At 41.1% G+C, this 16,558-nt stretch overlaps 1 protein-coding gene across 3 annotated transcripts in view; it reads right to left on the bottom strand.

Annotated features, from left to right (window-relative positions):
* Positions 1–16,558, bottom strand: part of alcama (activated leukocyte cell adhesion molecule a) — a 64,491-nt gene that overhangs the window by 12,194 nt on the left and 35,739 nt on the right. For all 3 annotated transcript variants that reach the window (XM_078265650.1, XM_078265651.1, XM_078265652.1), the window contains exons 2-8: positions 15,478–15,584; positions 11,096–11,315; positions 8,574–8,638; positions 4,998–5,085; positions 4,206–4,376; positions 1,995–2,119; positions 1,479–1,611 (exon numbers count right to left, since the gene is read on the bottom strand). In XM_078265650.1, the coding sequence (XP_078121776.1) occupies positions 1,479–1,611; positions 1,995–2,119; positions 4,206–4,376; positions 4,998–5,085; positions 8,574–8,638; positions 11,096–11,315; positions 15,478–15,584 (909 nt within the window). The remainder of the gene's footprint in view (positions 1–1,478; positions 1,612–1,994; positions 2,120–4,205; positions 4,377–4,997; positions 5,086–8,573; positions 8,639–11,095; positions 11,316–15,477; positions 15,585–16,558) is intronic.

The following is a 16,558-nucleotide window of genomic DNA, read 5'->3' as shown; positions in this document are numbered from 1 at the left end:
CTGGGGATGTCCTGCGAGGGGCTGGGGATGTCCGCCTCCTTGTTGTCCCTGTCAAGGTTGCCATGGTCATGGACACCTCAACAGGCAGGGGGCGGAGAAGGGGGATCTGGGGGTTAGTTGGTTGGTTAGGATGCAGAGCTAGAGTTCAGTAGGGTGACAGTCCTGCGGCTGCGGAAAGAAGTTTCCTCTGAACCTGCTGGTTCGGGGGCGGAGAGACCTGTAACGCCTCCTGGATGGGAGTGGGGTGAACAGTCTGTGGTTGGGGTGAGAACAGTCTTTGATGATGCTGCGCGCCTTACGCAAGCATCGCTTGCACTGGATGGCCTCGATGGAGGGGAGCGAGGAACCAATGGGGCAGTTGGGCAGTTTTCACCACCCTCTGCAGTGCTTTTCGGTCGTAGGCAGAGCAGATGCCATACCAAACTGTGGCACAGTTGGTGAGGATGCTCTTGATGGTGCAGCGATAGAAGTTCACCAGGCTCTGAGGAGACAGGTGGACCTTCTTGAGTCTCCTCAGAAAGAAGAGACGCTGGTAAGGCTATTGAGATGGCATTTTGCTGCTACAGCTGGGGATGTTTTAGCTTCATGAATCTTTTTGTCAACAACACCCAAACCAACAGTGAATGTATCCTACTAACAAGTATTGTGTGAATCAAAGCCTGAAATATTGTCTTCTTCTGTGCCATAGAGCACCATTGTTGTCCAGAAACGATTAAAAACTCAAAACATAAATGTAAATGGACTGTATTTATATAGCGCTTTTCTAGTCTTAACGACTACTCAAAGCGCTTTTACATAGTACAGGAACCATTCACACATATTCATACACTGTTGCTGAGGCTGATCAGTAGGCGACCGCTTTTACCACCTGAGCCACAGCCGCCTGTGAGCCACACTGTTGCACTGGGCAACACACACACTGCAGTTTATTTTGACTCAACCCCACACACACACACACACACACACACACACACACACACACACACACACACACACTTATTTTTTATTACAATGATTGGGCCCATTTGAACTGAAGGCTCAGAAACATACACCTGGGAAGAAATGAGTAATTACTTGAGGGAATGCTGGTGGATGGTAGGAGGGAAAAACAGCTTATCAGTTGACTGAAACACTTTTACTCACTCTATGTCAGAAATTTCAAATGAGTTCCCCTCCTCCCAGCCTGGCACTCCACGATCTGCCTCCCTGCCAGACTGGGCTCTCGAAGTTTAAATTTGATTACCATTACTCTGCTCTCATGACTTTATTTACAGTGAGAAAAAGTGTCTTGTTATATATAGGAAGTTAATAAACTTCCATCAAGGTGCAAAGAGCATGGGGAAGTTTTGGGGGAGCAGCCATGGCTCGAGGCCAAGTGAGGACAAGAGTCAGAGGTTTATGTATTGTGCTCCAGCAGTGATTTACCTCCTTGTTGTGGTACAGTATGCTAATGCTCTGTATATGTCATGAGTACTTACAGCCAACAGCAATGCTTTGGGAGGCCTCCATTTTCTCATTGTCAACCAGGGAGCATTTGTATTCACCCCTAGCCTCTCTGCTGATGTTAGTCAAAGTGTAGTTGTCCGAATTTTCCACCAGCATTTTCTGGCCCTGGTGGAGAGAGGAGAGCAGAGGTATTATTAGCTTCTGTCAGGAAGAGGAAGAAAGGAAGAAAGGAGACAGGATATAGACAGTAGTAATTTCTTACAAGAAGTATAATGAAAACTCTTACATCAATCAGACGGATAAGGCATATATAGCTTTTAAAACCCATAGAAATAGCAGACAAGTTGAACACTTGAAATGGAACCATCATCTGTAAATTCTAGTTTGCCTTTTAAATTGTCTTTTCCAACTTTGAAGCAATTTTAAAAGAAGTGGTAATGATTGGCTGCCACCGTCTGATGGCAATGGCTGAATTCTCAATGACCAACTTGAATTCCAGAGCAGACAGCAGTGCACTGTTTGACGTTAAGTTTTGGGCTCCGACTGACCTTTATGTGGAAGAAGAAGGAGCTGGGTGGAGGGTTGCCATCAGCGTGACACTTCAACGTCACGTTATCTCCTTCTACGATGGGTCCCTTGGACATAATTTCGAGGCTAACCTTCTCCGATGGATCTGAGAGGTTCAGAGAGCAATTAGGGGAAAGGGGAATGGAAAAAAAAGAAAGGAAGCATGGGTGTCAAGGTTTCACAGACATAAATCACCTTTAATCCGGATCAATTCAACAATCAAGCATCATAGATAAATACAACAATCACATAATCTTCCATCACATATCAAAAGGTAACCCTATCAGTCTTCTGATTAGCCAAGTGTGTAGACCACGCTACTTACACAGGACTGAACTGGAAAAAAGTCACTTTAGTAGCAAATTGGAAATTCCCCCACTTGCTACTGCCAAGACCCCCTCTTTCATTTATCGATCCATGCCTCCCATTCTAGTTCTTCGGTTCTACATTTTTGCATATAATAAAATAAAACAAAAGGGAAGAAATATACAATTAGAAGGGCACTGAGAAAGCGCAGACCTCCTCCAAGGCATGACCTTCTCTTGTCTTCTAATATCTCACAATATTAAAGCAGTCGCATCTGGCCCACTGGTCACTTCCTCCTGAGAGAGCCCCACCCTGGTATTGAAATGAGCAATCTGTTCTAGCCCATTATCTCCCTTACAAAGCCTGTCTGTCAAACTGTATGTTGAGGCAAAAACACATCTGATAATCTCTCACTTAAAAGTTGTTTGGACCAAAGTGGCCCAGCTGTTTGAACTGGACAGAAGCTGTAGGAATATTAAAACTATGTCACATGATTGTCACAAGATTATGCAACCAAAAAAAGTAAATAAGTACTGTTTGTATGTTGTCATTACCTACGATCAAGCATGGGGCCCTTCACATCTATTGTTTGTGAGTACAGTAGCAACTTGATTCTGGACTAGATGGCAGAAAAGAGTGTGGTAGCTTTTTTACTGAGGAAGACTACACTAAAGGTTTCTTGGAAGTGTCCCCTATTTCAGAGCTCAAATTTCCCTTCTTTCAAGGCAGTTTCATACTGTAGATGCATTACAGTAAACATCTCACAGCTAGATTAGCTCCTAATTGGCTCCCCTCTCTATAAAGGACTGGTAGAATTGGCTAATCAGAGCAGTTGCAGCATTTAAAGAGGAATGTCACCGCTAGCAGCAGTTCCACATCTAAATTATCTGATAAAGGCTGCTATTGTAAGGCAATCACTCTAGTATTGAGAGGATATCATTCAGTTCATTCAATTTAAGTAATTAAACTCAGCTCGGAAATTCGGAAAGACGCTTGGTAGGCATTATTCTTATCTTGAATCATGGTGTGTGGACAGCTGTGGAGAGGAAATATTAGTTATATTCAATGACCTTGTGAGCTCAGTGTGGATGATCTTTGGTAAAACCTTTAAACACCTTTGACAAGATTATTGCTGTTAACATATTTAAATATATAATATACCAGGCCTACCTAATAAGTAGATAAATAAATTGTGTGTGTGTGTGTGTGTGTGTGTGTGTGTGTGACTCCGGTGGCTATTTGTATAAATCTTAATTTCCTCTGTCCATGTTTTCAAACTCTAAACAGGAATGCCTAAAATAAATTGTTGTGAATCTGTTACACCCCGTTCTCTAAAAACATTGAAGCAATTGACTCTCCTTTTCTATGGACCCTCTTTCTTATCTATTATCTTTCTTGTACATCATACAAGTGAATGAAGTGATTGTTAGAAATTGTATATATTATTGTGTGTCTCATTATTGTGTCACTTTGTTCTCTGAGCGCTTGTAACTGCTTTTCAGGATCAACTCAAGCCAGTAGATGATGGGATACGAACCACAAAACAATTGTGATCGGAATGTGTCAAAACATACATACTGCATAAGACCAATTTTCAATGGTGCTGGTTCTTTTATTTACATATGCAGAAAACATTGGTGCAGACCTTTATTACCTACATGAGGACAAACACAGCCGAGTAGCTGCTTAACCTTAATAAATATCCTCCTTGTGTGAAATCATTAAACCACCAACTAAACAAGTATCACAACTACTTGTTGAGGTATAACTCTACCATAGACGACTCAATCCTCTTGACAACCTGCTGTACTGAATGTGGGCAGGGAGAACAAACACAAAGTGTAATACATTTACGGGGCCTGATGGCGGCGCTGTATTCCACTTACAGTAAATGGGAAAGGGTCCCAGTTCTTCCTCCTGATTGGTCAGCTTATGTGTGGACATGCAGACAAAGACTGCAGCAACGTCCTCTTTGGAAGCTGCATACTGGAGGGTGGAGGAGGTGGTGGACAGGCCTGTGGCTGGATCCAGCTTAATGCTAGAACTGATCACAACAGCTGCACGCACACGCACACGCACACACACACACACACACACACACACACACACACACACACACAAACAGTACCCAGCATAGTTAGTGCTGCAGGTACTAACTATTAAACAGGTTAAACAGTATTGCAAATAGCTTTCTTTGGTTTAGCAGCAAACCCTGGGTGAGGTTTATTGTATCAAAGCAGTCCAGATGATGGGAAGTTAGTAATCACAGAGAAGTCTTGAAGTCTAAATTGCCAATTAGGAAAGGTTCTGTGATTGTCTTTACTTTCAAGTACTCACTGGCTGCTCGTGGATACAATGACAACAAAAGGCAAACTTTAACATAATGTTTACACCAACTGTTACTGTGTGATCCTAGAGTTGGTCCAATTCAAATGACAAAAGTCAAGATGCAGTATCATATTACAGTATTCCATCTTTTGGTAACATGTAAACAACAGTGAATGGCATATTTCTATTTTCTATTGTTTAAGCTTTAGTCTTGGGTAAATACTATGATTTAATTTTCAGTCTCCTGTCACAGAAACCACTAGCTCCCCCCAGGAGTATCTCCGTATCACAGCATCTTGTGTGGTGTGACTATTGGAAAGTTTCTGGGCAAACAGCATGCAATGTGTTACCTTTCCCATCGGCTAACAAGGGCTTTCCATTCTTTTTCCAGGTGAACGTAGTTGCAGGGTTTGCATTTGCCGCAACACATGTTCCCACCTGAACAAAAAAGGGAACAAAACAATAAAATATAAGCAATAAAACAAAGTCTACACACTCATATCACAAGACTGATTTAATTAATTTCCGTAATTTATTCAACAAAGCTAAGAAGCATATGCAGGTGGCCTTGCCAGATACATTTATTTTATTTAATCGGGTTTCATTAGTATCCACTGTCAGTATGAAAGTGACAAAATTTGATATTTATTAAATGAACTATATGAAACTGTTAATGCCCTTAACCTGAATGTATTCTAATGCAACAATTTACACACAGGAATACATCAATCTACCATTATCTTGTGTTTATAATGTGGATAGCGGACATATTACTTCAGAGGATTTCACCCCGAGAAGAATAACTGTGTAGGAAACATTGCAAAGTAGGAGAAGAAAGAAATCAGCTCAACATACCTGCTATTAGCAGCTTCATACTAAAACCCACTTCAGTAAAGCCCTAATTTCTCTGTCCTAGAGGTGCAATGTCTGTGTTCCAACATTAGCAGGCGGATGTTGGACATAGGCTAGAGAAGACAAACAACTTTCTCATTTAGGAATGAATTCGTTTTTGTGTTCATAAGCCCGCTGTCTCGCTATCTCGTTGCTACATCTTCAGGATTGAAGGTCAGCAACGGTAGCAGAGATACGCTGTGTGTGAACCCGACAGGGAGTGAGTCATAAGAACATTCCTTTACCCAAACACATGGTTTCATAGCCTGCACCTCTGAATGAACGTGGCTCGCCACAAATATGTATTTGAGTCTGAACAGTAAGTAGAACTTCTAATCTAATAGGTTTACCCCACAAAGTTACCTTGTTAAAAATACATCTACTCATTCTCCCTCATTGAAAATCCAGAATCTATAAATATGCAATATTGAAAAGTTTAACTGTTCAATAGATGTTGACTTCAGTGAAAAGTCCATTATAAGTCTATGTGTGCTGGATGTTTCAAGTTTCCACATCACACTGGTGTAAGCTGCACACTTGACCACAACTAGGCTTCCAAACTAGTTGTCATAAATCCTGCGGTATGTGCATGTGTTTTAAGAGACTGAGATTGAGAGAAACAGAGAAACTTTCCTTCTTTTGCACATGAATGTAAAAGCAGCCTTAAAGTGTCAAACCTCGCACATACAACACTCTGCACATTGCAGCTCAAACATCCAAGTGAAGGATCAATAAGCAAAACACATTTTTGACTAGAGGGGCACTCATCTTCTCCCCCTTAGCCAAGACATGTGGCTGCTTTTCATGGAGTCAGAAGTCCATGTCATATTGTTCGTTTGATAGACCAATATCCTGTCCATCTTTTTGTGATTCAGTTCTTTCTTTAGCACTGTGTTGTTGTCACTGTGTTGACTACACCCAAGAATTTGTAATGTTGAATTTCCTGACCATTAGCTAAAGCTAGATGGCCACTATGACTCTTACAGAATCACTACTTCTTTTGTTTTGGAAATACTCCAATCTCCAAGTTGTTGGCTTGGAAGGAACCTTTTCATAAGTGGCAGGTGCCACAAGGTGTTGAAGAACTGAGTGCTAACATAATGAAACTGCATTATCGACAGACCTATTTGCTCTATATGCAAACTAATAAGGTTCAAGGGCAACACTGGACAAGTGACTGCAAACCAAGTGCTCCAATACCTTCATTACAACAGATGTTAAGGCGACAGGTCTGTAATCATTCAGTGAGGTTGGGTTATATTTCTACAGCACAGGAACGCTTGCGTCTTACCGGATTTGGCCAGCTCTGATAATGGTCAACAAATGGTACAATTACCATGTTCCACGCATGGAAATAATGTTTACACATAGTGTGAAACTAACATAGTACTGTAATGAACATATTTACTAATTGTTTATTGCTGGGTATGATACGTAACACAAGCCAAATTGCCCCTCGAGGACATTAAAGCTTTACTCGACTACAGATACACATGCTGACCGGTGGTGTGAACAGTCTTACAGTCAGCTGATTTCTGGTTTTGAGCCATCAGTACAAATGATATCATCAACATTTCCATTTCCAAAAATAGCAGCAAGTATTGTAGTTAGTTAAAGTGCAGAAATGTGAAAGTATATTACCATTTTAAATATCAGTATGACAATACTGCATTGGCATTTGCTTTTTTTCTGGGTTGAGGCATTTCAGCTTTGTAGCAGAATGTAGCAGAGTATGAAGCAACGGTGACCTCCATCATCCCTCCTGCAAGTTACCGAAACTGAAATCCCTCTCTTTCACTCCCACTTTTCTTTTCTTTTCCACTCCGATTCCCTACATCTCTCCCTGTCTCTCTTCCCTTACCACAAAATGCTCAAAGCTGTTCAATAAAACCTGAATTTTTAGGTGAGACTACCAATGGAGACAGCAGTACTCCCTTGATTAATCCCATAATTAATGTGTATATGCTGCATGTGGTGGAATAAATGTGCACTGCTTGCTACAGAGAGGAGGCAAATGACCACTGTGAATGTGCCGCCCAAACCTTTTCAAAGGTTTTCTCTTTTTTCCAACAGATACTTAGACTAGAGTGAATGTGAGTGTGAGTATGAGTATGAGTATGAGTATGAGTGTGAGTGTGTGTGTGTGTGTGTGTGTGTGTGTGTGTGTGTGTGTGTGTGTGTGTGTGTGTGTGTAAACACTAGGGTTGGGCATCGAGAACCGATTCCTACTTGGAATCGTTTCAAATATTACGATTCCATCGGAATCGTTTCTTTATTGGAATCGTTTAGAGGATTTGGTTTCAAATCCGATCAGCGCTTCCCAATTTAATATGTGCAAGTTCTGGTTTCCGAAGCGGCCAGGCTCTTGTTGTGTTGCAGCCTTGGAGCACAGTAAGCAGCGCTCTAGTGTGGCTTTATTTTACATTGAAAAAGCAGTAAAACTGCAAACCACCATTGACTCAAAATAAAACTTTCCTCTTATTTGTGAAAATAGGCATGTGACCCGTTTCAACTCCACCCCTCAAAGAATCGGAATCGAGAATTGCCAAGAACCGGAATCGAAAGGAAGAATCGGAATTGGAATCAGAATCGTTAAAATCTAAACGATCCCCAACCCTAGTAAACACCCAGTATTGCCAGTGTCTGTTCAGATTGTATGCATTGTTCGTTAAACCCAGAGACAAACGTCGCATTCTGACATTTGTTTTTGCATGTCAGTTTTCTCCCACAAAAGCATTTTAATAGCAACCATAAGAGATGAGTTCAGTCTTCTTTCCCCATCACATTACGTCACATCAACTACTCTTCTTGACTTCCTCTAACGCCTCAGGCTGCTTGGACTGTGTATTATCCAACATGTTGGCTTCTTGTGTGCCGCCGCCAGGGGCCACAACGGCAACTCATGCAATACTCTCAACTGGTTTTCATGTCATATTCTGAGCTGTAATTACCATGTACTGTATATACTATATGATAGAAATTCACAAGCTCAATCAAACAGAAAAACACCAGTTCCCAGCTGTAGTGAATCTTACCATTGTTGGTTTGTCCTTCTGCAGTACTTTAGACTTGTCCATAATCTGAACTGAAGACGGTATCTCTGCAAACACAAAAGGTGACAATCAGGTTTTAGAATCACAAAAGAGTACTTGGAGATCATACATCACGTTGTTTAATGTCCTTCTTTTCTTCATACTGTCAATTATTTCTAAATGTACCTACAGAACAGAGGGGCACAGTGAGTACCAACGCAAATGTTTCACTGACAACATCCAATCTGGCAAGTGGACAGCCCGGTTCATCTAAATGCTTAGCTGCAAACTTATTCAGTTGTTAATATTTAAACTGTAGGACATCATTTTAGATTGTCCCCTGTTAACTACAACCTAATTCTCTCTAAGGCCTATTGAGCTAGTCACTTCATGTCCTATTTCAAGCTTGGGTTTGCAAAGACCATTAGCAGGTGATACATGGGCAAGAATGGATCATGCAATTCATAAAAAACTAATTCAAAATAAATTCCTAACGCAGAGGAGGTAACAAAAAGGGACACATACACAGTGGATAACATTGAGTTTTAATGCAAATAAAACCAAGGTGTTTGTTAGGAAAACTGCCTCCAACTGTCACCCATATGTCTTTAAATGAACTTGACAGATGCAATGTTTTTGGTTTTCGGTTAATGATCAGTGACTTCCTGGAAATTACACTGAAATAGCCTGTAACATGACAATATTCACAAAATGTGAAAACAGATCAGTCTGCATGAATGTATTTATTTGAAAAGGATGTGCACAAGATAATTTTGCAGAATGCATTAAATAAATATTAGAGCATTTGTAGCCCATTATCTCCATTGTAGCAGTCAGAAGTGCACTGCAAATGCAATGCTTCCAAATGTACTATATATTCAGGTACCGTTGTGACAAATGCTAATGTAATTAAAAAAATTTGACATGATGGTCTCTATAGGAATATGTAGCATTCCTGGCTTGATCCATCTGTAAGTAATTACTTTTTGTTTATTATGGGTGTCTTTTATGGTTATATTCAGACATGACAGGACTGTTATAGAAATATGGAAACATACCACAAGCATAATATATGGCAATTCAAACGGTGACTTTATCGCCAATTCTCCTCTTCTTACTCTCTTTCCACCTGAACTCTGCCTCACTTCACACACTTCTGGGGCAATCAAAACTGTGCCCAGATTGGCCCTCTTTCACCTGAAGCTGTCTGAGGTCCAACACACATCAGATAGACTCTCCTGGACATTACAGACTGATGCACCTCTATTCAAACGCCATCTGAAGTAACCACTGATTCACCAAACCCATGTGCAAAAGGAATGTGGCTGTGGTAGAAATACACACATTAAACTTGAATACATCTGTGTTGTTCTAATCGACCAGCTGTAGTGGGTCACTACTTAAGTGAATCCAGCAAAGATAGAGTAGGAAAGCTGCAACTCCATCACAGCAGTAGTATATACAAATTAGAGCTTTAATCGATAAAAATATTTAATTGCGATTAATCACATGATTTCATAGTTAACTCACAATTAATCGCACAATTATCTGTTCTAAATGTACTTTTCAAGTTTTTAATGCTCTTATCAACATGGGAGTGGACAAATATCAGAGGTACTGTATGCTCAAAAAACATGCTGAAAGCATAATATGGCAAACTGAAGCCCATTAAGCAACAACAGATGGGTACATTGACCTGAGTGTAACATTACTTGGTAATACTAACACAATGTGGTGTCCCACTTATACGTGGAAAGGTTAACTTAACAGCAGCTCAACACTAACCAATGGAGCTCATGCTTTACAGTAACAGACACATTGTACAGGTACATTGGTCAGCTAAATGTAACAATGTAATGTAACAATGTAATTGTGTTTAACCTCACATGGGCAGAATTAAAGGCTCACAAAAACATCCGCTACTACCACGTGGGATCAAAACAGGGTAATACAAAAAATAAATTTAAGTAAAGTGTGAGAGACACTGTGATGTCTCGGGGGAGCCTATGTGCCACGCAAGGCATATGCTCCAATGGGAGTGTCCTGGCCAGTCATGTTGCGTGCTCTATCAGTGGTCAGTGTGCTGACTTTATGTTCAATGTCCCGCTGTCTGGCTACTTGCAGAAAGGGCTCGGCACACACGTCGGTGAAATACCTCTCCTCTACCTAAGTTCCCACTGTGGGTCAAAATAAGGTAACCGAGGTAACTTTGCTTACTGAGAGAACTGTCCAGTGAGTGCACCAGTGCTGCATCGCTTCCTGATTTCCCAAACTACGGAGCGGCCAGAGGCCCAAATCACAGAATGTGTATGCGTTAATCGCGCGTCAAAGAAATGAGTGCCATTAAAATGAATTTGGATTAACTTGTTATTATCACGTTATCTTTGACAGCCCTAAAATATATTAATGTTGATTATTAATAGTGCAGAAACACCATAGACCACCAAACACTGCGTGCTTAGCATGAAAGCTAATTTCAGATTAATTCAACAATGAAGTTGTAAGGATAGGGAGATTGAGCTTACTGTAAACGAGGACAGAGACGGGGTACTCAATGAGGTTAGAGCCTGACACCACCATGCAGGTGAAGGTCTTCTGGTCTTTGAGCGTGGCCTGGGAGACGAGCAGGCTGAAGTTGGCATCGATGCTGACCCGCTGGGCATATTGGTCTGTAGCCTGAACTGTGGCCTGCGCGCTGCTGACCTGTTTGATCAACAGATCGCCACGAGTGCCATCATCTTTCTCCTGAAGGGACAGTTGGGACAGAGAGGTTAGGTTAGGTATTTATTAAATATATAAATTACTGTTCCTCATTCCTCAATTATAATTATAGTTTACATTAACAGAGATGTACAAAAATGTAACAGTCTAGGACACAGCATTGAACATGTCATTCAACAAACCTGCAGAGAATATCTAACTGTGATATAATTAAAAGTTGTAACACCATGAAAAGAATTGTTAATTAGAATCGGTACACACTGCCAAGTCACAATGTCTCTTGCAATATTAGTAGACTGATCATGACAGATCATAATTTATCTCATTGTTACTGTCTAATTACACTACAGATTCTAAATGTTTTGTTGAAGACACAAGCCTTGTAACCTCAAGTCATGTCTTGAAGTTTCTCCCTAAAATTACATGAGCAACGTTAGCACTTTTTCAGCACCTGCACCCATTAAATGGGAGGGAACTATTGTTTTTATTTTATTGGTTTATTTGATAGGGACCGTGCATATTTATGAACATTGTTGTATAAAAACACCATGTAAATATGCCAGAATTAGTAAAAATAACTACTTTTCATCTGCAGTCCCTAGGCAGGTAACATAGGACTAACATAGAGACAGCCAGCAGTCATACAGCACTCATTCACTAAACATTAAAAGGTACACATAATGGTGACATATACATTGACAAAACAAACCAATCAAAAATAAAAAAATTATTCATCCACCTCTATACTGCATTCAATTTAACAGTGAAAGTGTACGGGTGATGAAATGTGTGACAGTCTCTGGTTTTCTAGAAGCCACTGTTTTAAGTGAGTTTTAAAGATGTTGAATGTTGGACACTCTCTTATTGAGAGGGGCAAGCTATTCCAGAGCTTACCTCCTATTATTGACAATACATTTTGTCCAAAAGTGGTACATCTAAATGGTATCACACAGTCCCCTTTTACAGAGGCCCGTGTACTACCTCCGCTTTCAAGTCTTTTGAAAAAGCCATGTAGCGGTGGGGGGCAAGATTATGTAGCACTTTATATACTAAACAAGCATACTTGAAATTTCTTAAATTTTCAAAGCTTAAAAATGTATGTCTCTTTAAGATATCGCAATGGTGATAAGACACTGCCTTTTTATCAAAAGTTTTCATGGCTTTCTTAAATAGAGATTCAATACGTTTAAGAGTAGTTATGCTAGTTAATGACCAGTTAGTAAAACAATACTCAATATGTGAAAAGATCACAGTATAAAAGAACAACTTGGCAACTTTAGTGTCAAGAAATGGCCTAACTTGTTCAAAATTCTGCAAATTGAATTTAACTTTATTTGACATGACTTTTAAATGTTAGGGTGGAGTCATATATGACTCATAGATACTTGAATTCATTAACAATATCAAGCTCCTGTCCTCTAAGGAACACATTAGAATGTGACACCATGTTTTGTTTGGTAAACTCCATACAAATAGTTTTTTGGGTGTTTCGGTAGAGACATGACTTAGTGAGCCAGTCATCAGTGTAAGCCATTGCAGATGTAAGTGTGGATGCTATCTCTTGGTAGTTCTAGCATGTGTAAAGATTACAGCATCATCTGCATACATCTGGACATCAACATTTTTACAAGCCTCTGGCAGGTCATTTATATACAGTGTAAACAGGATTGGACCAAGTATGGAGCCTTGGGGGACCCCTACTGGACATTCACACAGTGGGGACTTTGAGTCATTAATACAAACACATTGCTTTCTACTGGACAGGTATGATTGTATCCAGTTGAGAGCTTGCTCAGAGAAATTAAAATATGTTAGACTAGACAGGAAATGATTCTCTCATAGTTTCATATTACTCACTCCCTCATACTGTAAGGTCAGCTGGTTATTGTAGCATTACTGTAGGTGTATTGGCACAGCCACATACATTTCGCTTGGAACTCCTGCACACTACAAGCAAATAAAGAATCAAAGACACACCTCCGCACTTTCACTCCACTGCAGATTCTGCATTTCATTTCTACGTTTTTTTATCAAAAACACATACAACTCGTGGCCGGGTTAGCTCAGTTGGTAGAGCGGGCACACATATATAGAGGTTTACTCCTCAACGCTGCAGTGGCGTACATGGCCAGCAGCGCCTGCAACTCCACATCAGTCCCTTTTCAGAGTTCAGCATTCCGTCCATTCTCATAGTAATTCACCTAGTCAAGTAATTCAAGTAGTCAATGTTTTTTGCTAACACAGACGGCATGGCTTTTACAGATGGTGCGCTGCAAGTGCTGGGTTGACAGTGGGCGTGACTTATAAGTTGGACCAATCAACGTAGACCTAGGTCACTATGTGGAAAAGGGAAAAGACCCTGCCCTGTAGTAGCTGAAAGAGTTATAGGAACTGCAGTCAGAGGAACTTAATAATCCCCAAATTGGTCCAGTCGGAACACGAGAATAAAAGGGTTCTAGGAACGTTATGTTCTAGGAACTGCAAAAATCCCTCCGGTCGGAAAGGGACTTAACAGCACCAATAGACGAACAACACAATCCAAGTGGCGGCTTATCAGCAATACATTTGTTTTTCATTGCGGGAGAAAATGGTGTTTGGCCTGAGAACGTGTGAAAAGTGTCAATTGTGCGTCTGAGGAAAAATGTCAGGGACAATGGCTTTTATTAACTTCACTTACTAAATAATCAAGGCATACAATATACATGTATATAATGTAATAATGCCACTCTGGTCATTCGTTCCCCTCCGAAAAATCCCACTGAACAAAGAACATATAAAAGATCTGGCATTTCTTTTCCCTTTGTAAATCTTGATCAATGTAACAACTCAATGAATATGCCTGTTTTAGGTCTCCAGGATGAGGGTACTATTTTTCTGTGAACATGTGCATTATTTCTAAAATATTTTTTTTAATTTTTAATTTTTTTACTTTAATCCTAGGACAGACATTGAAAACATAGTTTATTTACCTGGAGAAAAGAAAAAAAGTGTTTGGGTCTTCTCTTGGTTCTGTACATCAGTGAGGAATTTAATATGGGAGCTACAGTGTGTACAGGTTGCTGGTGGTGACCCTGCTATTTATAATCACTGTGTTTTTAAACCACAAGCTTCAGAATGCTATACCTGTAATTTGAAAATGTGCAAAAAAGTCCTTAGTCTTCCTAATTCGTCCAGGAAAACGGAGTGTAAAAATGTATGTGACAATGTGTAGTCACATACACCAAATATAAGCCAAATTATTTCATCCGGTCCTCTTTCAGTGTTTCCTCTATGTTGATAGCATAGTGGTGGTCCGCCACGGTAAAATTTCCAGCGCCACGGTATTAGAAATAGGGCAGACGCACAACAGGGTTTCCGCTATGTACACCGCGCACCACCGCTCCTTCAGCTGTTTATGAAAAGTCATAAACTCGTAGCGCCGTCTGCTCTACTGAACTCATCCGCTCTCTCTCCCCCTAGGGTGAGTTCTCTCTCCCCCCCTAGGGTGAGCTCTCTCTCCCCCTAGGGTGAGCAGAGCAACTGGAACAGTGACAGGACGTCCTCACTCGCGAAGTTATGGCAACCAAATAAACAACAGGGCGAGTATTACTTCACTCAATAAGTGATAAACAGCGACGAAAGCCGCGACATGAAATCCGCACTCACGCCTGTGAAATATGACAGCTACGGTTTATTGGAAAATAGCATTGTGGACACTGAAGTTGATGAATTTACTGTTTATCAGACCCCAGATGAGACAAGGAGCTAACGTTAGCCACGCTGCTGTGACGGCCCCTCTGACTCGCCGCTGCAGGAGACTGTGTGTATTCCTCCGACACACTGTAGTAACGTTACTGATTTAAATCCAGGTTAGTGGGGGTGCATACTGCTCAAACCAACATGAAAAAACGTAGCTAGTAATGTTCACTTAGCGTTTTGTTTTGTTGTTAAACTGTGTGTAAAATGAGCGGTGACGTTAAATCACCCTACGGTACCGTCTATTTGCTGGATGGTTTCAAGGTAACGGTCGGTAGCTTACATTAGCAGATAAGCCCGTACTCTGACGTCCAACACTCGCCCCCCCGCTGAAAAAGTTTCTAGAGGAAACACTGTCTTTTGCCTCTTCTTCCATGTCATTGAATGTCTTAGGAAAGTGTTCATTCAGTTAACCTCAAACTCTTCATATTGGGAGTCAGTATCTACTTACGTATTTCCACTTGACGAACATCAGATCTGCTGGTGCTGGAGCTCCACCATTGCATGGTATCACAATGACCTCTCCATACAGGGCAGTCACATTGTTTGTTCCCCACACTGCAACAAAAAAGGCAACAGACTGTTACTATATAAAAAATAAAAAAAAACTGTACTATCACAAGAGCCACTGAAGAGAGCAACGATCCTGACTGCCTGATTCAGTCACAGGTGTGCAACAACAGGGGGAGCTTTTGTCCCGAGTGCTGTCGGGAGCCTGATCGGCCAAATCTGTGCTGATGAAGTGAGCCATCTGTACTTTCCCCTACCTCGAGTAGTGTTGTGGTGAGCTTCAAACCCTAAGCTTCCAATAGAGCTGTGTGTGAGGATCATCTGAGATCATAGGAAACCCAGCAACAACAAAAGTACATGTAAATGGACTGTATTTATATAGCGCTTTTCTAGTCTTAACGACTACTCAAAGCGCTTTAACATAGTACAGGAACCATTCACACACATTCATACACTGTGGCCGAGGCTGCCACCTGCTCATCAGATAAACATTTACACACATTTACACTCCGATGGTGCAGCATCGGGAGCACCTCTGGGTTCAGTGTCTTGCCCAAGGACGCTTTGACATGAAACCGCAGGGTCAGGGATCGCACCACCGGCCTTCCGATTGGTAGGTGAGCGCTCTACCACATGAGCCACAGCCGCCCCAAAGTATGAAAGTGGGAATTTTTATTTGATGAGGAGAAACCTGATGTCTTAGATCGATTGATGTGGTGGCTTTGATCAGTGGTGAGGGCAGGAGGAACAGAGGAGTAAAATACCATATGTGGCCTATACCCCTGTGTACCAAGACTCTGAAAGAGACTGTGGTTAGAATGGGCAGCTCCTCCCAAGTATATTTAGAAATGGATGGGTGTGAACAAAGTGAATAAAGCTACACCACACTATGTTGTCACTCCAAATGTCATGATACCACATTTTAAGCATACCTCCCATTAAGTGTGATGAGGTGGAGCTCAGCGGGTCAAGCACAGTGCTCTGTGCACAACTCGAGGAAATGATTTCCTCTGTTCTGTTCA

This window comes from Sander vitreus, chromosome 13 (genome assembly GCF_031162955.1).
Source record: "Sander vitreus isolate 19-12246 chromosome 13, sanVit1, whole genome shotgun sequence".
In the NCBI taxonomy this organism is placed as follows: domain Eukaryota; kingdom Metazoa; phylum Chordata; class Actinopteri; order Perciformes; family Percidae; genus Sander; species Sander vitreus.
The sequence above is the reverse complement of the archived record's forward strand: the minus strand, read 5'-3'. Positions and strand labels throughout refer to the sequence as shown.